Here is a 24,573-nt window from a genome sequence, read left to right on the forward strand (position 1 = left end):
AGAGTTCAAAACTTGGTTAAATTGACTTTCGATTAAAATACAAAGATGCGTTAGAGAACCTAACCTAAAGGATTCAACACACTCTAGTTCTGAAAATATCCTTAATTTTGAGAAAAAGTATACAGATTGTCATAAAAAGTCAATACAAATACTCAACAGAAAAAACGATTTAGAACTTTTAACCTTTTATAACCCACTTATGTGTGTATACGCTTCTTACAGCAATGTTCAATTTAAAAAAAGAAAACATCTTTATGCACCTACTGTATGTAAGATACTGCTGTTAACATTATGGAAATAAAAAGGGGATTTTACGGAGGGCGCTGTGGTGCATGCTGGTGATCCCAGCGACTTGGGAGGGTCTCAAGTTCAAGACTGATCTCACCAACTTAGTGAGACCCGAAGCAACTCAGCGAGACCCTGTCTCAAAAAGTAAAAAAAAAAAAAAAAAAAAAAAAAAAAAAAGGGGGGGGCTGAAGATGTGCTTAGTGGTAAAGGGCCCCTGGGTTCAATCCACAGTACCAAAAAACGGGGATGGAGGAGCTTACGATAGAGCAGAAGAGATTAAGGCAAGTATACAAATGATTTTAATACAAGGGAGAACGTTATGTCCAGTAGGGAAAAAAATTAAGAATGAGAAGAGGCTCATGTTTACCCTCAGAAATCCGAACTTCATTCTGAAGGATGAGACTCAGGGGATGTTAAATGGACTGATACAACTGAATGTGCTTTTCAAGTATACTATATTAAACTTATTGGGGACAACTTCTCTACAAAACTGACTACCAATAAATCTGACTGCTGTTTTCTACACGAATGGATAACCCCTGCCTGAACTAATAGTATAAACTCTCCTGCTTGCCTAAGTGTGAATAACTGCTCCTAAAAGAAACACAAGGCTACAAGAAGGGACACCTGTATAACCGAACAATTTAACGGAGGAGGTGTTTCCAACTCTGCTTTAAAACGAGCCCCTCTTTCAACGAGCGTCTGTCATCTGCTGTAGGTCTTACCCCTTTCATGGGCTAGAACGCTTCATCTTTTCGTCAAAAAATGCAGCAGGCAGGCAGCGGCTGCCAAGGCGGGTCACTGGGTGTGGGGTCTCAGAACTTCAGGGAAACCCAGACGCATGGCGGATGGAGTTGAGAAAAGGAGCCACCCAAACCAGGTGTTCCTAGGACACCGGAAAGGTAGAGGGGAATTAAGTTTGGCTAGGGCAGCATCCGGACTTCGGGGGACCGGGCGGAGGGGAGTGGTCACGTCGAGACAAGAAAACTTTCTGCAAAGCGACGGGTTAAGTCCACCACCTTGGCCCAGGCACAGAGCAGGATGCTCCCTCCGGCCCCGCAACCGTGCAGACCCAGACTCCTTACCGTCCTGCAGAAGCTCCCGCACTGTCGCTGCAGCCACTCCAGAACCCAGAGCTCCAAAGCTAGCCACAGGCGACGTCGCCGTCGCCACCTTCCATGTTGGCAAGTACCGGGTTGATGGCGTCAGCAAGGGCGGCCCCGCCCAGGTGTGACGCAGAAAACCCGGCGCCGCCCGCCTGGCCAGACCCGGCTCTGGCCCGCCTGGTGACCGAGCGGCAGGAGCGACCCGGGCTGGGAGTCGCGTGGGAGCCAGAGCCCGGTCCCCGCAGTCAGGGAAGCCGAGTCCGCCAGCAGCCCTTTTTCGCTGTCTTCCTCCGCAGTTCGGAGCCGCGCCCAGGTGGCTGGCGTCGTCACTCAGAGGAGAAGGTGGGCCCCGGAACGTGGCCACGGTTCATAATCAAAAAGATAAAGCAAGTATTAAACCTAAGGACCCGGGCCTTACGGCGCAGGCTACAGACAAAAGCAAAGGTTTCTGGAAGCTAGGCTGGCACTGCATACTCAAGGCCGGCGGGTGTTAGTAACTACCCAGCTTCATCTGTCCCACGCCTTGACTGGCGGTCCGGTGGTAAAAATAGGCGGGAAAAGCTTGGGAAGGAAAGTTGCTAAACCGTGTTCTAAGTTATTTTGTAAATCCAAACGCATTTAATACTCGTAACAACTCAGGTGAGCTAGTCTCATGCTGCATCGCATTATGCTTTCACTTTGTCTCAGAGGGTTATCCGTAATGTAAGTTGGGTCACGATTATATGAATAGGATCAGTGTTCTGAGTGAAGATCACATGAGTTGCGAAGGGCAGTGTGCTCAGACTCACATCGTTTCATTTCCTTAATAAAACTAGTGTGTTTTGACATGTCCCAAACGCCCCTATTTTTTTTTTTTTTTTTTGCCTTCCGATTCACATAAGAATAAAATACCAGGATATGTTTTGAAGCGCTACGTAGGGTTGTTCTCTTAATGCCATTTAACTTTCCTGAATAAAACAGATATTTCAAAGTGCCAAACATACATAGTACTGTATAGGAAATTATTCAAATCAAATCTCCCAATTATCAATGCCAAACAAAATAAATTAATAAAAGTAATGCAGTATACCGGGAAAAAAATCTTTATAGTTTTCTATCTTGTTTTTCTACCAACTATCTCATGTAGTTTTCAACTTTTATTTATCTTGTAAGTAGCAGAATTCTGTGGTATTCCATTTCTTTTTATTCTCCCTTTATTTGTTCTTTTCAGATATACATGACAGTAGAATGCATTTTGACATATTATACATAATGGAGTAACTTATTGTAATGAGGATTCCATTCTTGTGGCTGAACATGATGTGAAGTTATACTGGTTGTGTAGTCATATGTGAGCATAGGAAAGTTGTATCCAAATCATTCTACTGTCTTTCCTACTTCTATTCCCCTCCCTTCCCTTCATTCCCCTCTGTCTAATCCAGTGAATTTCTATCATCCCCCTCACCTTTATTGTGTGAGCATCCATATCAAAGAGAACATTCAGCCGTTGATTTTTTGGGATCAGCTTATTTAACTTAGCATGATCATCTCCAGTTCCATCCATTTACCAGCAAATGCCATAATGCATTCTTCTTTATGACTGAGTAATATTCCATTGTGTGTGTGTTTATATGTGTATGTATGCATACACATATATATACACATATATGCCATATATATGTGGTAATCTGTTTAATAATGTGAAAAGAAGCTAAAACAAATTTTCTGATACCATGAGCCTGATTAAAAATAAATATTATTGGCAATCGAAATCTAGAGTAATAAGAATTCATCTAGAAAAAGGATATTCTAAGTGCAAATGGATTGTCTTTTCAGATCTGAAATAAATCTATATTCATGAAGTGTGACTCCATACAAACTGCAATATGTCAAGAAAGAAAAAAGATCCAGTAGAAATGTTTCATTCTGGGCAGCTGGTGAAAATCTGTGCCCCAATGGTTCGATATTCAAAGTAAGTGTTATTAAATGTTAATGAACCAAGGTATAATTTCCCTTTCATGTTCTGCTTTTTTTATCTTCAAACATCTAGTTTAGGAATCATGATCTAGAAATGAGTCCTAGTGCTACCCTTCACCTGGTGTATGTGTGTGTGCACCTGATCAAATCATCTTCCAAGTGTCAGTTTTTGTTTTTAAAATGGTGACAGTTATAACTCCCACATATAAGGTATAATGGATATTAAATGGATATAAACATTTATGTACAGGTTTTGTTTGAATATACATCTTGGAGAACAAATGTACAGGAATGTAATTGCTGGATCATAAGATATATTTAGTTTTTTAGAAAATTGCCAAACTTTTCTAGAGTAGCAATACTATTTTACACTCTACCTAACATCGTATGAGGAATCCAGTTTCTTCCTCATCCTCACCTACTTTGGATAATTGCAGTTTTTGATTTTTTGTTTTTTAAGTGTTTTGATGGTATGTAGTGATACCTCATTGTGGTTCTAATTTGCCATTTTTATAGGTTTTTTTTTTTTTTTTTTTTTTTCCTCAGTGCTGGGGATTGACCTTTGCTTGTAAAGCAAGCACTCTACCAACTGAGCTATATCCCCAGCCCTGTTTAGTTTTGAGGAAATGTTTTTGTTTTTTGTTTTGTTTTGTTTTGTTTTTTTACAATTTCTTTTTTATTTTTTTTTTATTTTTATTGTAAACAAATGGATACATGTTGTTTCTCTGTTTGTACATGGCGTAAGGCATACCATTTGTGTAATCATAAATTTACATAGAGTAATGTTGTTTGATTCATTGTTATTTTTTCCCTTCCCCCACCCCTCCCACCCCTCTTTACCCTCTATACAGTACTTCCTTCCTCCATACTTGCCCCCTCCCTAACCCTAACTCTAACCCTAACACTAACCCTTCCCTCCCCCCCATTATGTGTCATCCTCCACTTATTAGTGATATCATTCGTCCTTGGCTTTTTGAGATGGCTTATCTCACTTAGCATGATATTCTCAATTTTCATCCATTTGCCTGCAAATGCCATAATTTTATCATTCTTTATGGCTGAGTAATATTCCATTGTATATATATACCACAGTTTTCTTTATCCACTCATCAATTGAAGGGCATCTAGGTTGGTTCCACAGTCTGGCTATTGTGAATTGAGCAGCTATGAACATTGATGTGGCTGTATCTCTGTAGTATGCAGATTTTTAAGTCCTTTGGGTATAGGCCAAGGAGTGGGATAGCTGGGTCCAAATGGAGGGTCCATTCCAAGTTTTCTAAGGAATCTCCACACTGCTTTCCAGAGTGGCTGCTCTAATTTGCAGCCCCACCAGCAGTGTATGAGTGTACCTTTCTCCCCACATCCTCGCCAACACCTGTTGTTGCTCGTATTCTTGATAATCGCCATTCTAATGGGGTGTGAGATGGAATCTTAGGGTGGTTTTGATTTGCATTTCTCTTATTACTAGAGATGTTGAACATTTTTCCATATGTTTGTTGATTAGCTTGTAGATCTTCTTCTGTGAAGTGTCTATTCCATTCCTTAGCCCATTTGTTGACTGGATTATTTGAATTCTTGGAGTAGAGTTTTTTGAGTTCTTTATAGATTCTGGAGATTAGTGCTCTATCTGAAGTATGATTGGCAAAGATTTTCTCCCACTCTGTAGGCTCTTTCTTCGCATTGCTGATAGTTTCCTTTGCTGAGAGAAAGCTTTTTAGTTTGAATCTATCCCAGTGGTTGATTCTAGCTTTTATTTCTTGTGCTATGGGAGTCCTGTTAAGGAAGTTCTGGTCCTAGACCAACAAGGTGAAGATTTGGACCTACTTTTTCTTCTATAATCTGCAGGGTCTCTGGTCTGATTCCGAGGTCCTTAATCCATTTTGAGTTTAGTTTCGTGCATGGTGAGAGATATGGGTTTAGTTTCATTCTGTTGCATATGGATTTCCAATTCTCCCAGCACCATTTGTTGAAGAGGCTATCTTTTCTCCATTGCATATTTTTGGCCCCTTTGTCTAGTATGAGAAAATTGTATTTATTTGGGTTTGTGTCCGTGTCCTCTATTCTGTACCATTGACCTACCTTTCTATTTTGGTACCAATACCATGCCGTTTTGTTACTATTGCTTTGTAGTAGAGTTGAAGATCTGGTATTGTCAATACCCCCTGTTTCACTCTTCCTGCTAAGGATTGCTTAGCTATTCTGGGTTTCTTATTCTTCCAGATGAATTTCATAATTGCTTGCTCTATTTCTGTAAGTACCACAATTGGGATTTTAATTGGAATTGCATGAATTTGGTATAGCACTTTAGGTAGTATGGCCATTTTGACATATTAATTCTTCCTATCCAAGAACATGGAAGATCTTTCCATCTTCTAAGGTGTTCTTTAATTAGTCTTCTTTAGTGTTGTATAGTTCTCATTGTAGAGGTCTTCACCTCTTTTGTGAGATGATTCCCAAGTATTTTATTTTTTTTGAGGCTATTGTGAATGGGGTAGTTTTCCTAATTTCTCTTTCTGAAGATTCATCACTTATGTATAAAAAATGCGTTGGATTTATGGGCATTGATCTTGTAACCTGCTACTTTACTGAATTCACTTATGAGTTCTAAGAGTTTTCTGGTGGAATTTCCAGGTTCCTCTAAATATATAATCATGTCATCAGCGAACAGGGATAGTTTGAGTTCCTTCTTTTTCCAATTCGTATCCCTTTAATTTCTTTGGTTTGTCTAATTGCTCTGGCCAGAGTCTCAAGAACGATGTTGAATAGAAGTGGTGAAAGAGGGCACCCTGCCTTGTTCCAGTTTTTTAGGGGGGAATGCTTTCAGTTTTTCACCATTTAGAATGATATTAGCCATGGGCTTAGCATAAATGGCCTTTACAATGTTAAGGAATGTTCCCACTATCCCTATTTTTTCTAGTGTTTTGAGCATGAAGGGGTGCTATATTTTATCAAATGCTTTTTCTGCATCTATTGAAATAATCATGTGATTCTTGACTTTAAGTCTATTAATATGGTGAATTACGTTTTATTGATTTCCTGATGTTGAACCAACCTTGCATCCCTGGGATGAAACCCACTTGATCATGGTGCACTATCTTTTTAATATGTTTTTGTATGCGATTTGCTAAAATTTTGTTGAGAATTTTTGCGTCGATGTTCATTAAGGATATTGGTCTGAAATTTTCTTTCCTTGATGAGTTCTCTGTCTGGTTTAGGTATCAGTGTGATATTGGCTTCATAGAATGAGTTTGGGAGGGTTCCCTCCTCTTCTATTTTATGGAATACTTTGAGACGTATTGGAATGAGCTCTTCTTTAAAGGTTTTGTAGAACTCGGCTGAGAACCCATCTGGTCCCGGACTTTTCTTTGTTGGTAGGCTTTTGATGACTTCTTCTATTTCAGTACTTGAAATTGGTCTATTTAAATTGTTTATGTCCTCCTCGTTTCAGTTTAGGCAATTCATATGTCTCTAGAAACCTGTTGATGTCTTCGAAATTTTCTATTTTGTTAGAGTATAGATTTTCAAAATAGCTTCTAATTATGTTTGTATTTCAATCCTGTCTGTTGTGATATTTCCTTGTTCATTCCGAATTTTAGTGATTTGGGTTTTCTCTCGTCTTCTCTTTGTTAGTGTGGCTAAAGGTTTATCAATTTTGTTTATTTTTCAAAGAACCAACTATTTATTTTGTCAATTTTTTGTATTGTTTCCTTTTGTTTCAATTTCATTGATTTCAGCTCTGAGTTTAACTATTTCCTGTCTTCTACTACTTTTGGTGTGGTCTGTTCTTCTTTTTCTAGGGCTTTGAGCTGTAGTGTTAGGTTGTTTATTTGTTGTGTTTTACTTCTTTTATTAAATGCGCTCCATGAAATAAATTTCCCTCTAAGTACTGCTTTCATAGTGTCCCAGAGATTTTGATATGATGTTTCTTTGTTCTCATTTACCTCTAAGAATTTTTTTAATTTCCTTCCTAATATCTTCTGTTATCCATTCATCATATAATAGCATATTGTTTAATCTCCAGATGTTGGAATAGTTTCTGTGTTTTACTCTTTCATTTATTTCTAACTTCAATCATTATGATCTGATAGAATACATGCTAGTGTCTCTATCTTCTTGTATTTGCTAACATTAGCTTTGTGGCATAATATATGGTCTATTTTAGAGAAGGATCCATGTGCTGCTGAGAAGAAAGTGTATTCGCTCTTGGTTGGATGGTATATTCTATAATGTCCGTTAAGTCTAAATTATTGATTATGTTATTGAGATCTATGGTTTCTTTGTTCAATTTTTGTCTGGAAGATCTGTCCAGTGGTGAAGAGGCGTGTTAAAATCACCTAGTATATGTGTTATGTTCTATTTGGTTTCTGAAATTTGAGAAGGGATTTGTTTGACATACATAGATGAGCCACTGTTTGGGGCATAGATGTTTATGATTGTTATAATCTTGCTGATTTATGCTTCCCTTAAGCAGTATGAAATTCTTTATCCCTTCTGACTAACTTTGGCTTGAAGTCCCACATTATCGGAAATGAGGATGGATACTCAGCCTTTTTTGCTGAGTCCATGTGCATGGTATGTTTTTCCCCATCCTTTCACCTTTAGTCTATGGGTATCTTTTTCTATGAGGTGAGTCTCTTGCAGGAACATATTGTTGGATCTTTCTTTTTAATCCAGTCTTGCCAGTCTATGTCTTTTGATTGATGAATTCAGGCCATTAACATTCAGGGTTATTATAGAGAAATGATTTGGTTTCCCGGTCATTTGGTTCATTTTTAAAATTTTGTTTATTTATTTGTTTGACACAAACTTGTTTCCTCCTTTATTTGACAATTCCTTTAGGATAATTCCTCCCTTTGCTGATTTGCTTCTTTGTTTTTCATCTCTTCCTCATGGAATATTTTGTTGAGAATGTTCTGTAATGCTGGCTTTCTTTTTGTAAATTCTTTTAGCTTTTGTTTATCATGGAAGGATTTTATTTCATCGTCAAATTTGAAGGTAAGTTTTTGCTGGGGTATAAGATTCTTGGTTGGCATCCATTTTCTTTCAGGGCTTGAAAAATGTTGTTCCAGCCTTTCTAGCTTTTAGGGTCTGGATTGAAAAGTCTGCTGATATGCGTATTGGTTTCCCCTGACTGTAATTTGGTTCTTTTTCTCTCACAGCCTTTAAAATTCTGTCTTTATTTGTATGTTCGGTATTTTCATTATAATGTGCCCTTGGTGTGGGTCTGTTGTAATTTGTGTGTATTTGGAGTCCCTATAAGCCTCTTGAACTTGATTTTCCATTTCATTCTTCCGATTTGGGGAATTTTCTGATATTATTTCATTGAATAAATTGTTCATTCCTTGGCTTGTTTCTTAGGCCTTCCTCAATCCCAATATTCTTAAATTTGGCCTTTTTCATGATATCCCATAGTTCTTGTAGATTCGTTCATGATTTCTTACCATCTTCTCTGTTGTTCAACTTGTTTTCAAGGTTAAATATTTGTCTTCAATGTCTGCGGTTCTGTTTCCAGGTGTTCTATCCTATTGGATATGCTTTCTATGGAGTTCTTAATTGGTTTATTGTTTCCTTCATGTCAAGGATTTCTGTTTGGTTTTTTTTCAATATCTCTAACTCTTTATTGAAATGATCTTTGCTTCCTGTATTTGCTCTTTTAACTGTCGATTGGTGCGATCATTCAATGCTGCATTTGCTCTTTCATCTCGTCGTTTGCTTCTCTGATCATTTTAATTATGTACATTCTGAACTCCTTTTCTGTCCATTTCTTCTGCCATGCTGTCATTGGGTTTTATTGATGTAACATCTAGATTTGTTTGCGGCATTTTTCTTTCCTTGTTTTCTATATTGTTCAGGTATCAGAGGACCGCTGAGATATTGCAGATTTCCTCTATTGACTTACAATGTCCCTGAAGATTTCTATAGTATATCCCCCAATAGCCTTCAGTAGGCTGAAGTCTTGGAGGAAGTTGATAATGCAGTGCTCCACAAGGAAAGCTGCCTCTCTAGGAGTGGTGGCCTTCAGGTGGGCGTATAATCCCTGCTAGTGGGCCAGAGGTGCCTCCACTTGTTAACCAATGGTCATCCAAAGGGGACATAGGCTGCAGGCGAGGCAAGGCCTGTTGGGCCTGAGTCTCTGGTTTTACCGTCCTTGTGGGGAACCTCACCCAGCAGGGAAGACTCACCGGGTGGGGAGGTCTCGCTGGTCAGTTCCCTCCTAGAGGTTCCCCTCAATTTACAGCTACCCCCCGGCCTGGGCTGGGCTGCCTCCTCTGCAAAGTTCCCAGGGCCCGGCCCTACCTCCTGGGCCTGGGAGCCTCACCCTTCGCAGATGAATCTCCTTAGGCTGCCCCTCCTCAGAGAATTTGCCCACAGGCCTGGAACCTTCGCTCCGCCCTAAGCCTGTCTCTGTGCGGCTCTTCCACCCAGAAGCCTCCTAGATCCTGGGACCCTGCTCTGCACCTAATCGCCTGGCTGTGTGGTCCCTCCTCTGAGCAGCCACCTGTGGCCCCGAACAATCGCTCTGAGTCCCAGAAACCCGCCACAGGCCTCTTCCTCCAGACAGCCGCCCAGTATTCCGGTGCGGTCACTAGGAGTCCAAGAAACTCACTTCGTGCCTCCTCCTCCCACCAACCACCCGTAGCCCGGGGCAATTCAATCACTCCGAGTCGAAGTGACCCTCCCCGTTCCTCCTCCTTCTCCAGATAACCCCCCGGGTGTTCAGGAGCGGTCCCTCTGAGTGGCTCTGAATCCACGTGACCCGCTTCACGGGTCCTCTGGGCAACCTCCCGGAGCTCTGGTGCGGCCACTTAAGACCAAGCGTCCCCCCACGCTTCTCCTCCAGGCAGCCCCCCTGTGTTCAGGAGCTGTCACTTTAAGTCCAAACAACCTCACCACTCGCCTTCTCCTCTGAGCAGCCCCCTGGAGCGCTAATGCAGTCACTGCGAGTCCAAAGGACCCGCCGCGCTCCTCCTCCTCCTCCTCCTACTCCTCCGGGCAGGCCCAGGGTTCAGAAGTGGTCAGAGTCCAAACAGCTCGCCACGCAGCCCCTTCTCTGGCAACCGCCTGTTAGCTCTGGTGTAGTCACCCGAATCCAAGCGGCCGCGCTCCTCTTCCTCCTCCTCGTCCTCAGGGGCAGGCCCCGGTGTTCAGAAGCGTCGTTTCTGATTCCACACAGCTCGCCGCGCAGCTTCTCCTCTGGCAACCGCCTGTAGCTCTGGTGCAGTCGCTCCAAATCCAAGTGGCCACGTTCCCTCCTCCTCCTCCTCAGGGCAGGCCCCGGTGTCCTGAGTCCACACAGCTTCCTCGCCACTCCTCCCCTGGGCAGCCGCCTGAGCCCCAGTGGTTGCTCCGAGTCCCAGCGCTGTGCCGAGCGGCCTCCTGAGGAAATGTTCTTCATGTGTTTTGCCCATATTCTAATTAGATTGATCTTTACTCTTGAGGTTTTTTAAAATTATTATGAAATATGCATAATATTTACCTCTTTATAATTTTATATAGTTCAGCAGTATTAATTACATTCCATATTATGTAACTGATCTCTGAAACTTTCTCTTCTTACAAAACTGAAACTATACCCCTAAAGCAATAACTCCATTCCCCTTCCTACCCAACCCCTGGCAACCATTATTCTACTTTTTCTATTTTTTTCCTTATAATTCTACTTATCTGAGGTACTGTAGGTGGAATCATATAGTTGTTATTTTAAGACTAGGTTTTTTGTTTTTTTGGTTTTTTGTGGGGTGTTGGGGTACATCAAGGATTGAACTCAGGGGCACTCCACTACTGAACCACATCCCCAGCCCTATTTTGTATTTTATTTAAACAGGGTCTCACCGAGTTGCTTAGCACCTCGCTAAGTTACTCAGGCTAACTTTGAACTCAGAATCCTCCTGTCCCAGCCTCCCAAGCCTGTGGGATTACAGGCATGTGCCACTATACCCAGTTCCTCCTTTTTAAAGCTGAATAGTCCATTGTATATGAATGCTACATTTTGTTTATCCATTCATCGGTTTGATGTACAGTTGGATTGCTTCCATCTTTTAGCTATTGCAAATAATGCTGTTATGAACATGGGTGCACAAATATCTCTGTCAATTCTTTTTGGCTATATACTCAGAAGTGGAATTGCTGGATCACATGGTAATTGTGTTACACTTTTTGAGGAACTTTCATACTGTTTTTTCATAGAAGCTACACCATTTTACCTTTTCACCAGCAGTTTACAAGAGTTCTAATTTCTCCACATCCTTTCAACTCATCATCTTCTGGAGGTTTTAAAACTTATCCTACCCATCCTACTGGGTGTGGTTTTGATTTTCTTTTCAAATCAAGTAACATTGAGCTTCTTTTCTTAAAGACCAATTGTATAGCTACATTAGTAGAAATGTCTATTCAACATTTTGCCCATTTTTTTTGAATAGCTTTTGTGTTTTTGTTTACTATTAAGTGTTGAGATTTCCTTAAAGGTATGACTTCTTTGTCAGCTATGTGGCATGCAAATATTTTCTCAAATTATACAGCTTATCTTTTTTTTAATTTTTTTTAAATTTATTTATTTTGATTCATTGTACACAAATGGGGTACAACTGTTGTTTCTCTGGTTGTACATGAAGTAGAGTTGCACCATTTGTATAATCATACATGTACATAGGGTAATGATGTTTGTCTCATTCTGTTATTTTTTCCTTCCCCCCATACCTCCTACCCCACTTTTTCCTCTATACAATCCATCTTTCCTCCATTCTTGCTTCCTTCCCACCCACCGTTATGTATTATCATTCATTTATCAGAGAGATCATTTGGCTTTGGTTTTTTGGATTGGCTTATCTCACTTAGCATAATATTCTCCAGCTGCATCCATTTACCTGCAAATGCCATAATTTTATTCTTCTTTATGACTAAGTAATATTCCATTGTATATATATACCACAGTTTTTTTATCCATTCATCAACTGAAGGGCATCTAGGTTGGTTCCACAGTCTAACTGTTGTGAATTGAGCAGCTTCTAATGTTGTGAATTGAGAACATTGTTGTGACTGTATCCCACTGTAGTATGCTGATTTTAAGTCCTTTGGGTATAGGCCAAAGAGTCGGATAACTGGGCCAAATGTTGGTTCCATTCTAAGGTTTTTAAGGAATCTCCACACTGCTTTCCAGAGTGGCTACACCAATTTGCAACCCCACCAGCAATGTATGAGCGTACCTTTTTCCCTACATCCTCGTCAACACCTGTGGAATCTTAGGGTGGTTTTGATTTGCATTTCTCTTATTTCTAGAGATGTTGGACTTTTTTTCATATATGTGTTGATTGCTTATAGATCTTCTGCGAAGCATCTGCTCATTTCCTTATCCCATTTATTGATTGGGTTATTTGTATTCTTAGTGTAAAATTTTTTGAGTTCTTTATAGACTCTGGAGATTAGTACTCTATCTGAAATATGTGTGGGCAAAGATTTTCTCCCACTCTGTAGGCTCTCTTCACATTGCTGATAGTTTCCTTTGCTGAGAAAAACCTTTTAGTTTGAATCTATCCCAAGTATTAATTCCTGCTCTTATTTCTTGTGCTTTGGGAGTCACGTTAAGGAAGTCTGGTCCTAAGCCCAACATGATGAAGATTTGGACCTACTCTTTCTTCTCTAAGGTGCAGGGTCTCTGGTCTGATTCCGAGGTCCTTGATCCATTTTGAGTTGAGTTTTTTTGCCGGGTGAGAGATAGGGGTTTAGTTTCATTTTGCTGCATATGGATTCCAGTTTTCCTAGCACCATTTGTTGAAGAGGCTATCTTTTCTCCATTGTATGTTTTTGGCACCTTTGTCTATTATGAGAAAACTGTATTTATGTGGGTTTGTCTCTGTGTCCTCTGTTCTGTACCATTGATCTACCTGTCTGTTTTGGTGCCAATGCCAGGCTGCTTTTGTTACTCTTGCTCTATAGTATAGTTGAAGTTCTGGTATTGTGATACCCCTGCTTCACTTTTCCTGCTAAGGATTGCTTTAGCTTATCCTCTTAACAGGATGTTTTGCAAAGCAAAAGTTTTTCATTATGATGAAGTCCATTTTATCAGTTTTTCCTTGTGTAAATTGTGCTTTTGGTGTCAAGTGTAAGGTATCTTTATGTAGCTCCAATTCTGAAGATTTTTCTCCAAAGTTTGTTCCTTAAAGTTAATAATATTATGCTTTACATTTAAGATCATGATTCAGTTGTATTTAGAATAAGTGTGAGAATTAGGTAGAAGTTCCATTTTTTTGTTTTTGTGTTTTGTTTTTGCCTACAAATTTCCAGTTACTCTAGCCCCATTTGTTGAAAAGACTGTTTTTTCTCTGTTGAATTTCTTTTGCTACTGCACTAAAAAAAAAAAAAAATCAGTGTTTTGTATTTTGCTCCATTGATTTATGTATCTGCCCCTCCACCATTACCACAGTGTGTGGATTATTGTAGCTATATAAAGTTTGAAATTAAGGGACTGATACCTTCCATTTTTCCTTTTTTTTTTTTTCCTTCACTGTGATTTTTTAATTAATCAGCTGTTAGCAACTTTGGAAGTGTAAAAGATTACTTGCAGATATACTTAAAAGTACTGAGTTGTGGCTGTTGGTGTATAGCACAATGGTACTGTGTTAGCTTAGCATGCAGGATGCCTTGAGTTGAAACCCAGCACCAAAAATAAAACCAAACAAAACCCTGAATTGACAGCTAAATTGAATGGAATTTTTTTAGAGCAGTTTTCATTTTTGCCACTTACTCCAGTGAAATTCAAGGCCCTATTGCTCATCTCTTTCTCAAGCTGTGGCATCCCTAACTGGGCCATCAGAAAGATGAATACCAAGTTAATATCCACTTGGATTTTTTTTGCTAGCTTGAGTTTGGCAAAATGACCTCCAGAATGTAGAAAGTAGAATGCTAAACAGAGTTGAAACAACATAAAGAACCTGAAAAGGGAGAGATGGAACAAATTTTTTTAGATTAGAAAATAACTCTTGAGGATCTGTTTTCAAACCAGAATTGGTGATAGTGTAAGCAGGATTGTGAGACTAGTAGGTATGGGAACAGCACTGAGCTGCAAATGAAGGGGCTGGGTTTCTGGGCCTAGCTTTCCAAATAACCAAATCACTTTTCAAAAGCGATCACTAAACGTCAATCTGAGGGGAAAGAAATGTGTCAGGTGACAAAATAATACTTAAATACATGTAAATATATGAATATTAAAGTTGTTATACAGAAATAAAATCAAAATTAGAACCAGAGAAATCACAGAGATTGTGTGATTACTCTAATTAACCCAATACATAAACTAAAAACTTGGAAATAATCATTACCATCACACATTAGAATGAAAGGGATCATTTTAACTCTTGATTTAAAACAATGGTTTTTAAACATTTTCACTTTTATATCAAATTATATATTGATTACATATAGTAAAATTAATAGATCAAAGCATGTTTTTCTATCTCATAATTTATGCCAAATTTAATATCTCTTCATTGATAGTTCATATTGAGAAGGGGTGATTTCATTTTCCCCCTCATTCTTAAGAGTAACAACAGATTTTTGGTAATCTCCAACTTCTTTAGATACCAAGGAACTCTTCTTTCTTCTGTGTTCTTCTCAGCAGCTTTAATTTGAAGAAGCGTTTCCAGGATATTTTCTTCTCAGGCACTGTTTTTCAATGTATATTCTTCCATGTCTGCTTCAGTCTTATTTTTTTCTCATTCGTCAGTTTTCCAACTCATTCTATAAAACTATTAGTAGGTACATCACATAATTATAATTTTGTCTCTTTAAAGAGCACCTATCTGTTTTGATGGTAAGTATATCTGTGGTCTTGCAGTATTGTTCTACTACAAGTTTAATAAATTTCTTTGTTGTGATCATCTAAATTCAAACTTTAAAATTTCGCCCTTAAGATTACTACTTGAGCTTTGGGGTTTCAAACAGATGGTCTTGATGAAACAATCAGCTGTGTCAATTTCAATTATAAAATGCTTCTCACTTTTCTCATCACTGTCTAGTGCAGCTGGCCATTCAGTACAGAAATCTTTAAGAGTGTCACAGTGTTTTATAATTGCTACAGGAGTTAAACGAAGAAAATTGAGGATCTTTAAAAGTTCCAGATTTCCCTCCTTTGCTATAGGCACACGCTTTTTACTGGATAACCCATTCAAACAGTTAGAGGTACTATGGAGGCTTTAAATGGTACTGCAACAGGGTAAACACTAGGCCAGTCCTAGTCAACAGCCATTTTCTCTATACTAGGAGGTAGTGCCTTTCTTCTCAGCTGCCTTTCACTTTTGGATGTTCTTTCTGTCGTATGCAGGCCAGGTCTCAGAGTGACTGGGGACACAATAGTGGAGAAATCATGCAGAGTCCTGACCACTGCTGCAGGCCCCCATTTTTCCTTTTAAAAACTTTGATTCTAGTTCCTTTGCTTTCCACCTAATTTTAGAATGATCTTGTGTATATGTACAAAAAATCTTGCTGAAATTTCCATAAATATTTAATGAAACCTATGTATCAATTTGGGGAGAATTGACATTCTAACTATGTTGAATCTCACAATTCATAAACACAGTATTTCTCTCCATTGATACAGATTTTCTTTTATTTCTTTCATCAGCATTGTGTGATTTTCAGCATACCAATTCTGTATATGTTTTGGAAAACTTAGCACCCAGTTTTTTGGAGTAATTTGTATTATATTTTAATTTTGATGTCCATATGGTCATTACTAGTATATAGAAATACAATTAATTTTTGTATGTTGATCTTACAGCCTCCAAAGTTCTTGAGCTCTCTTCCTAATTCTGGGAGTTTGTTTGTTTGCTATTTGTAAATTCCTTGGGATTGTCTAAACAACCAGCCATCTACAAACAGATTTACTTTATTTCTTCCTTTTGGTCAGTACCTTTCATTTCTTTCCCATGCCTTATTGTACTGATCTAAAAGTTCCATCACTGTGTTGAATGAGAGTGATGAGAGCAGATATCCTTTCTTTCTTCCTGTCTAGGAAGAAAGTGTTAATGTCAAATTTTTTGTGAATGTTCTTTATCAAGTTGAGAAGTTCCTTTCTATTCTGTTTCCCTGAGAAATTTTTCTTTATCATGACTTGAGTGTATTTTGTCAAGTGCTTTTTCTGCATAAACTCATAAATCATGTGTTTTTTCTTTTCTTTCTTTGTTTTTTTTTTTTTTTTTTTTGCAGTGCTAGGGATCGAACCCAGGGCCTTGTGCTTACAAGGCAAGCACTGTACGGACTGAGCTATCTCCTCAGCCTTTGTTTTTTTCTTTAGCATGTTAATATGGTAGTTCAAACTGATAGATTTTGAATAATGAACCTTCTCCAACAGGGAAGGTGGGGAGAAGGGCACCACCTTCTTGCCAGCAGTAGTAAGTCTAGGTTCTGCACTTGACCTCCTTGTTACTGTGGGCAGACATGAGAGTTCCAATTCCCTTTAGTGGAGTGGCCTATAACTTTTGGGTAATACTGAAAGTCCTGGCTCTCCACATGGTCTCAGTAGTGCACCCAAGGAATAGAGTGCCTTATTACTGCTGAGTAAACATGGAAGTTGTGCTCCTTGTGTGGTATACTCTGATACCACTGAAAGTGGGGCCTCACTAGTCAACAGGGATGAAAATCTGAGATCCCTACCAGGCCCTGTTGGACACCACCACTGTGGGATGCTGGAGCACTTTGTTACAGCCTTTCGGGGGGGTAGATGTCCAGGCTCCCTACTCCACCTTTCCTAGAGGAGGTGAGGCCATAGCTTTTTCTATAATGTTTGGCTGAATTAGAACCATTACCACCTAAAAGTTTTGTGTCATGCTAGGCTTCCCCTTTCCTGATCTTCTGACTAGAGAGAAGACTTCAGTAGACTATTCTTATCTATACCCACTGGTGATTCCAGGTCAGTTTCTTCAGTCCCAGTGGTGGGATATTTGAGGTGACAAAACTGAAGGAACTTACCACTCTCTTATTTTATCCTGTCAGCCTCTTCTCCCAACTGTTCAGAATTTCCTGTTTATTTTACATATAATATAAAGAGTTTTTAGTTATATTTAGCAGGAAGAATAGGAAAAAGTACTTCTACTCTGTCTTTCTATAGACAGAAATCTCCCTAATATTTAATAACCAACTAAACTTGTAAATATATATGATTGTGGTATTTACTAAATGCATAATTTAAGTTTTATATGCTCACAGGTTGGCTTTTAGAACACTAGTAAGAAAATACTGTTGTGATCTGTGTTATACACCAATGATAGTTGCCGCTGACTTTGTCAGATCTATAAAAGCCAGAGACAGTGAATTTACCACAAACCAAGGTATGTGAAACCCATAGTTTGCTTACTTTGTAAAACTTACAAAAATTTTTTTGTTTATAAACTCAGCTACTTCATCTAATCAGATACATTAACTCAGTTTATATGATAAAATCTTTCATTTTTAAATGTCTTTAGTATTTATATATAATATGGAGTACTTTATAGATTCTTGGTGATCTATCAAAACATATGATCAGCCTTTCTTAAGGCCTCCAGCCTTTCCCCTGGACTATCAGAATAGATCCCTGTCTGACTGTCTATAGTATCCCATTACAAACTATCTCCATACTGCTCAAAGTGACCTATCTAAAATGTCAATTTGACAGCATGCACAACAGTAAAGATCCTGTCTCAAAAGAAAAAAAATGTAATGAAAATTTTCAGGCTTCACCGCAGACATACTTAATCAGTAAGTGGTCCTACAATCTATTTTGAAAAGTATGCAAGTAATTCTGAACTTACTAAAGTTGTAGAACCACTGACTTAAAGACTAAAACTCTAGCACCTGAGGATAAAATGCCAAGTCCTTCATGACCTAGCTTGTGAACAGATCTTCAGGCGTACCTTCCATCAGTTTCTTCTCATAACCCACAGTTTTATTCTTCAAAAATACTACATTAGGGCTGGGTGCTTGTCTAATACATGTGAGGCACTAGGTTCAATCTCAGCACCACATAAAAAAATTAAAAATAAAGTTATTATATCCATCTACAACTAAAAAATATTTTTTTAAAAATACTACGTTATTTTAAGTGTCTGAATATGCCTTGTTCTTTCACACTTCTCTACCTAGAATATCCCTCCCAGATCTTCTCTATGGCAAATTACAGTTCATTATTCTTAATTCAGTTGTCAAAATTTGTAGCCAAGGAACCTTTCCTTATCACTCTCCCCTTGTGCCCTGTCTCCTAAGTACAGCTGTTTTATTGTACTTAATCCTTCTTTATTTTAATACCCTTATTAATTATGCCTGTCTTTCTCACTAGATGATGGGTTCTTTGAGGGCTCAAGTTATAGAAATAGCTTGATGTTTATCCTCAGGAACTAACACAATGTGAAATATGTTAGCCCAATAATGGTTGTTCAATTGAAATTCTGTAACTTGAAGTAGAAAAAGGAATAGTACCCTATGTCCCCATGAAGAAAAAAGCAAATTCTACCCCATTATAATCACAAGTTCATGGGATTGCTGTAGAGATCTTGAATCAATGCAACTGTGTTGATGTCCAGAAATCTGCATTTTTATAAACACCCAGTGAATCTCATGTTGGTAGTCCTCAGAAAAACTTAGATCTATTCAGTTTATAACACTACCCAAAGAAGAGAAAAACATGTTCTTTAAAACGTAGGAAAGCTGGGCTGGGGAGATAGCTCAGTTGGTAGAGTGCTTGCCTCCTAAGCAGAAGGCCCTGGGTTCAATCCCCAGCACTGCAAAAAAAAAAAAAAAAAAAACCCTAGGAAAGCTTTGACTACATTAAAATTTAAACTTTGTATGTAAGTATACAAATAGAGATGAAGAACTAGAAAAATAAAAATACTCTGATTAATAACAAAACTAATTCCTTTGTTTTATTTTTAAATTACAAATGATAGTTAAAAAAGAACAACTAATAGAATTATGCAGAAGAATGTGGAAAACAATGAAAAGAGCTCATAAAAATATACAAATGTTAGATTTACACTGTAGTATATAAGTTGTGAGGAAAGAAGAACCATATTGCTAAGTATCTATATTGGCAAAACTCTTGGAAGATAATTTATAATATGTCAGTGTTAAATGCCTATTCAACAGTTATATCTCTAGTAATTTACCCATAACTATGAATATACTCACAAAAGCATATATGCAAAACTATCCTTATTGCAGTTGTATTTACAGGAGCCACAAATTTGTAATCTAAAATTATGTCTGGTCCATCTGTATGGTGGAATGTTAGAGAAATTACATCTGAGTGCATATCACAGATTAGGAAAAGTAGAATAGTAAGCATAGCAGTATATGTGGAATTGTTCACATTAGTTTGTTTACATGTAACAGGTATATATATAAAATTGTGCTGGGATGCAATAAACTAATTCCCACACTGAGGAAGGGGGTTGTTTTTGTCAAAAAGTACTGGAACACATTTAATTTATTTATTTTTGTTTTGTTTGAATATTTACTTTGGGCAAATTGATTTCACTGTTAAATAATTGTCTTTTTTTAATATGCCTTATTTGAACAAATGCTCTTTGGGCTAAAAGTATTTACTTGCTATTTTATCCTGTACAAACATTAGGATTTGGTTTCCTATCTTTGTGTGTCTGTGTGTGTTTGTGTGTGGTTTTTCCTATGGATTTTAATGTTGAGCTATTCGTTTTATCAGGTGATTGCCCATTGATTGTTCAATTTGCTGCCAATGATGCAAGACTTTTATCTGATGCTGCTCGTATAGTCTGTCCTTATGCGAATGGAATAGACATTAACTGTGGTTGCCCTCAGAGGTAAAGCTTAAAGAAGTTGGAAGAGTTTTCAAAAAGATTAGAAAAACTTTGTGAAACATGGTAAAATTTCTTTCTAGTTTCCAGAATCTAAAAAGAATTAAAAAGTCAAACTATGATGATTCTTAAAACAGGAAGGAAGGAAAAATTATTTAGGAACATAACTTCAAAGATCTATCTGATGGCTAAAATGATGTATTTTGTCTCCTTTTATCACTAGTATTTTTGTGTGTGGATCTGCTTGAACCTTATCCATAGTTATGTGAGGAATGTAGTGACTACAACAATCCCTAAAAGTATTTTACTGCCACGTAATGTAGATACTTGATCTAAAAACTGTATGATTTGAGAGAACTGCTTATTTCCTTCTAGTTAATTTCCTTTAAAAAATACCGTATTATAATCATTTTCCCCCGTATCACCGTTATTTGGTTGGGTTGTAAGTAACTGGAATCAAATAGGCTGTACTTAACTTGACAACATATCCCATACTGTACTAGGTTATCTGTCAATAATTCAAAATATGTCCAAAGAATTAAATCAAGTTTTAAGTACAGCATAATCCAAACCAGATTAGATGTATTTGTATACTCATTAGAAGAGTGAAATAAGCTATTTAATGGTGTTGGAAATGCTGTAAGCCAGAAATATCTTCTACTATTGAGACTAATAATACCTCTTGTTATGTACAATAAGCATCAAATTTGGAATTCAAAATACCTGAAGTAATTGCAGTTAATTACAAATACTTTAATCTGTTCTGGTTGAACAAATTCTAATTTAGTATTCTGACTTGCCAATGGAAAACTATTTCCCTGGAGTGGTTTTGTTTTGTTTTGTTTTGTTCTGTTTGTTTTGATCTGGGAACATGTTTTCCTAATCTTATTGATCCACTTAGAAATGCTGATCTAACAGTTTTTAAAATATGCTTCATTTCAGATCACTAAATAAATATACAAATATATTTACATTTCAGTGCTTTTAAATTTTTATTTTTTCTTCCACATGTTTATAATTCATTTCTTATTGTGTTTGCTTTACAAGGTGGGCAATGGCAGAAGGTTATGGAGCTTGCTTAATAAATAAGCCAGAGCTTGTTCAAGATATGGTGAAACAAGTAAGAAATCAAGTGGAAAAACCCAGATTTCAGTTTCTATTAAAATAAGGTAAAGTCAATATTTTACTCTGTTGAAAAAATAATCTAATTACTTAAGAATTAAAAGAATATTCCCTTTGCTGATTTGGGAGTGTCTGTCCTAAATAAGTTGGTAGCTGGTTTGTGGAATTGTTGAAACAATACAACTTAGTAAACAAATATATACCCTTCTATTTATATCAATGAACAACTTTTTTTTAAAAACAGAAAATATCCCTTTATTAAAAGATTGCACCATTCCCTCAACTTTTTCCAAGTTCTCTTTAACACTAAGAAACATTAACTGACCACCAAGAGTAAAAGTGGGAAGATATTTGCAATAAAAATAAACCAGAAAATACATTTTTGGTGAAAAATGAAAAACATATTTCCAGATAAAGTATTACATTCTTCCTCTAGGGGACTGGGACTTCATATCAAATATTGACCCATTTATGTCCCCATAGTCCCATATAAATTGAAATCTTGGGACTTAGTGGATAACATAGCATCTTTGTTACTATGATAGTACTTGGATGACTCTTCCATTATCAAAGCCAAAAGGGAAGAAGCAGTAAGATGAAAACTCATTTGTTGTCATGTCCTTGCCCATGGTGATGTAAATAAATTGAGGTCGTAGCTGGGAATAATCCCTGAAAAGATCCTTCCTGATAGTGGCATGACATGATAACCTAACTAAACAATGTAGTATGCAAAATATCATTTTTAGTGAATTTTAGTATTAAGATTTGTGTGACATGAATAGATAGGTGTAATTTTGAAATTATAGGATCCATGATGACCTTACACGAACCATAGATCTTTGTCGAAAGGCGTGAAGCAACTGGAGTTTCCTGGGATTACAGTCCATGGAAGAACTGTTGAAGAAAGGACATCAGCCAGTCCACTATGATGCCATTAAAATAATAAAGGAAAACATGTCTATACCTGTAATTGCTAACGGAGATATCAGGAGTTTAAAAGAGGCTGAAAATGTGTGGCAGATTACTGGGACAGATGGTAAGAAAAAAGTGCTTTGGTTTATCTTTTATTAGAGGAAAAAAAGGAAAAGGATGAGGGAATAATGTTATTTGATTTTCATTATTTTTCTTTAACACTGAGCTATATTTTCCCATCATTCCGATTTAAGCTAAGCAATCTATTAAAATGCTATTCACTCCCCTACTTAGAAACGTTATTTTAATGGGGATAAATTACTTTTCTTTCACCATCTTATCTAGTGACCAGTTAGGAACTTTCCAAATAACCTATTAGTAAAATAAAGCATTTGAAATAGAATAGAGTTAATGAACTCAGGAGTGATCATAGGTACCATAGGAACCCTAGAACTGCTCTGTGGTTTCATTATCCCCTTAAATTATTGGTATACCAAGCCAAGCCCTGCAATAATTTGCCATATGGGAGAATGCAGATAAACTTAAATGTAAGTCGTCCAATTTATGACAATGTGGATTTACCCTAAAGAAAAACTAAAGACTAATTTTGTAATTTAGAAGTCTTAAAAATGAAGAAGTTAAGTACACTTAACTTCATTCATTTACAAAAGGTACCAAAATGTTTTTATTATTGAATTAAACAAATTAGAGCATTGTGAAAATCTTTAATCATACCTTATTTTTTTTAATATTCTGTACTTGTTTCACTGAGTTTGAACTGATAATCATGGGTGCTTAAGGTATTGACAAATGTGGTCTGCTTTAATTTGTAGGTGTGATGGTTGCAAGAGGACTCTTAGCAAACCCAGCCATGTTTGCTGGATATGAAGAAACCCCACTGAAATGCATCTGGGACTGGGTTGACATTGCTCTTGAACTTGGAACTCCTTACATGTGTTTCCATCAACACTTGATGTACATGATGGAAAAGATAACTTCAAAGCAAGAAAGAAGAGTATTTAATGCACTGTCAAGCACATCAGCAGTCTTAGATTACCTTACAGACCATTATGGCATTTGACTGGACTTCCTAAATTATTTTAATATATACTTTATTTTATACTTATGATGATTATCATAAAAGGTTGCATCTTTAAATCGGTGGCTCTCAAACTTTATTATAAAACAATCCCTGGGAGCATTTTAAAAGATCAGATCTAGACCTCATCGTCAGAGATTCTGATTCAGTAGATATTGAATGGACCTAGAAATTTATAGTTTTAAAGAAGAGCAGAAGTGGTTCAAAAATCCTGGTCATTCTAGGTCCAAACACTGACAAACTGTTCTGAATCTTGTTATGGATTGGGGGAGGAGGGTTCCCCTAAAGGAAATGTTTTTAAAATTTGTAAATAAAAACTTTTTATTTTAATACTAAGAAAGTATGACATATGATATCTGTACCTTAACAAGTACATTTTTAATAAAGTTAAGTGGACGGAAGTGGTAGAATAAATGTTAACATCATATAAAATGAACAAGAAACTCCAATAGAATTATACTTGGGTTAACATTAAAAAATCAAATTGGAATGTCAAACTGGTACACTTCCTAATTGAATTATACACCTTAAGGTTTATTTGTTTTAAATTGTACATAACAAAAATTAGGTATGTTATCTGGACTTTAAGAGTGCATGGAATTCTCATTTTATTTCATTATATTTTTATTCTAGTTATACATGACAGTAGAATATTTTGATGTATTATACATATGGCGTACAACTTCCCATTCTGGTTGTACATGATATGGAATTACACTGGTCATGTATTCATATATGAACATAGAAAAGTAATGTCCGATTCATTCTACTATCTTTCTTTTCCCATTCCCTCTCCCTTCCCTTCATTCCCTTCTGTCTAATCCAAAGTACTTTTATTCCTGCCACCACCACCCTTCCCTGCCTTTTGGTGAGTTAGCATCCACATATCAGCCTTTGGTTTTTTGGGATTGGCTTATTTTACTTAGCATGATAGTCTCCAGTTCCATCCATTAACCAGCAAATGTCATAATTTCATTTCTCTTTATGGCTGAGTAATATTCCATTATATATATATACCACATTTTCTTTCCATTCATCTCTGGAAGGGCACCTAGGTGGTTCCATAGCTTAGCTATTATGAATTCAGCTGCTATAAACGATGTGGCAGTGGCACTATATTATGCTGATTTTAAGTCCTTTGGGTATATACCAAGGAATGGGATAACTGGGTCAAATTCCAGGTCTTCTAAGGAATCTCCATACTCCTTTCAGAGTGGTTGCACCAATTTTCAGTCCCACAGCAATGAATGAATGTACCTTTTCCCCCACATCCTCACCAACATTTATTGTT

At 37.3% G+C, this 24,573-nt stretch overlaps 1 protein-coding gene and 2 pseudogenes across 3 annotated transcripts in view; 1 reads left to right on the top strand and 2 right to left on the bottom strand.

Annotated features, from left to right (window-relative positions):
* COG5 (component of oligomeric golgi complex 5) overlaps nt 1–1,492 on the bottom strand; it is a 377,475-nt gene extending 375,983 nt beyond the window's left edge. Inside the window, 2 exon segments of the mRNA XM_079150025.1 lie at nt 1,374–1,440; nt 1,442–1,492. Coding sequence (XP_079006151.1) covers nt 1,374–1,440; nt 1,442–1,468 — 94 coding nt within the window. The 5' untranslated portion in view covers nt 1,469–1,492.
* A 1,738-nt stretch (nt 1,493–3,230) lies between these two features.
* On the top strand, nt 3,231–23,864 carry LOC306667420 (tRNA-dihydrouridine(20a/20b) synthase [NAD(P)+]-like; annotated as a pseudogene). The gene is made up of 6 exons (XR_013766728.1): nt 3,231–3,345; nt 17,550–17,671; nt 20,038–20,155; nt 21,197–21,318; nt 22,078–22,307; nt 23,017–23,864. The product of XR_013766728.1 is annotated as a tRNA-dihydrouridine(20a/20b) synthase [NAD(P)+]-like (transcript).
* LOC306668863 (small ribosomal subunit protein mS35-like) lies at nt 13,900–17,146 on the bottom strand (annotated as a pseudogene). The gene is made up of 2 exons: nt 17,087–17,146; nt 13,900–15,747 (listed from the first exon to the last, which is right to left on the bottom strand). The product of its transcript is annotated as a small ribosomal subunit protein mS35-like (transcript).
* Nucleotides 23,865–24,573: the final 709 nt, after the last annotated feature.

Source organism: Sciurus vulgaris, assembly GCF_902686455.1.
Source record: "Sciurus vulgaris genome assembly, chromosome: 8".
Taxonomy (NCBI): Eukaryota; Metazoa; Chordata; class Mammalia; order Rodentia; family Sciuridae; genus Sciurus; species Sciurus vulgaris.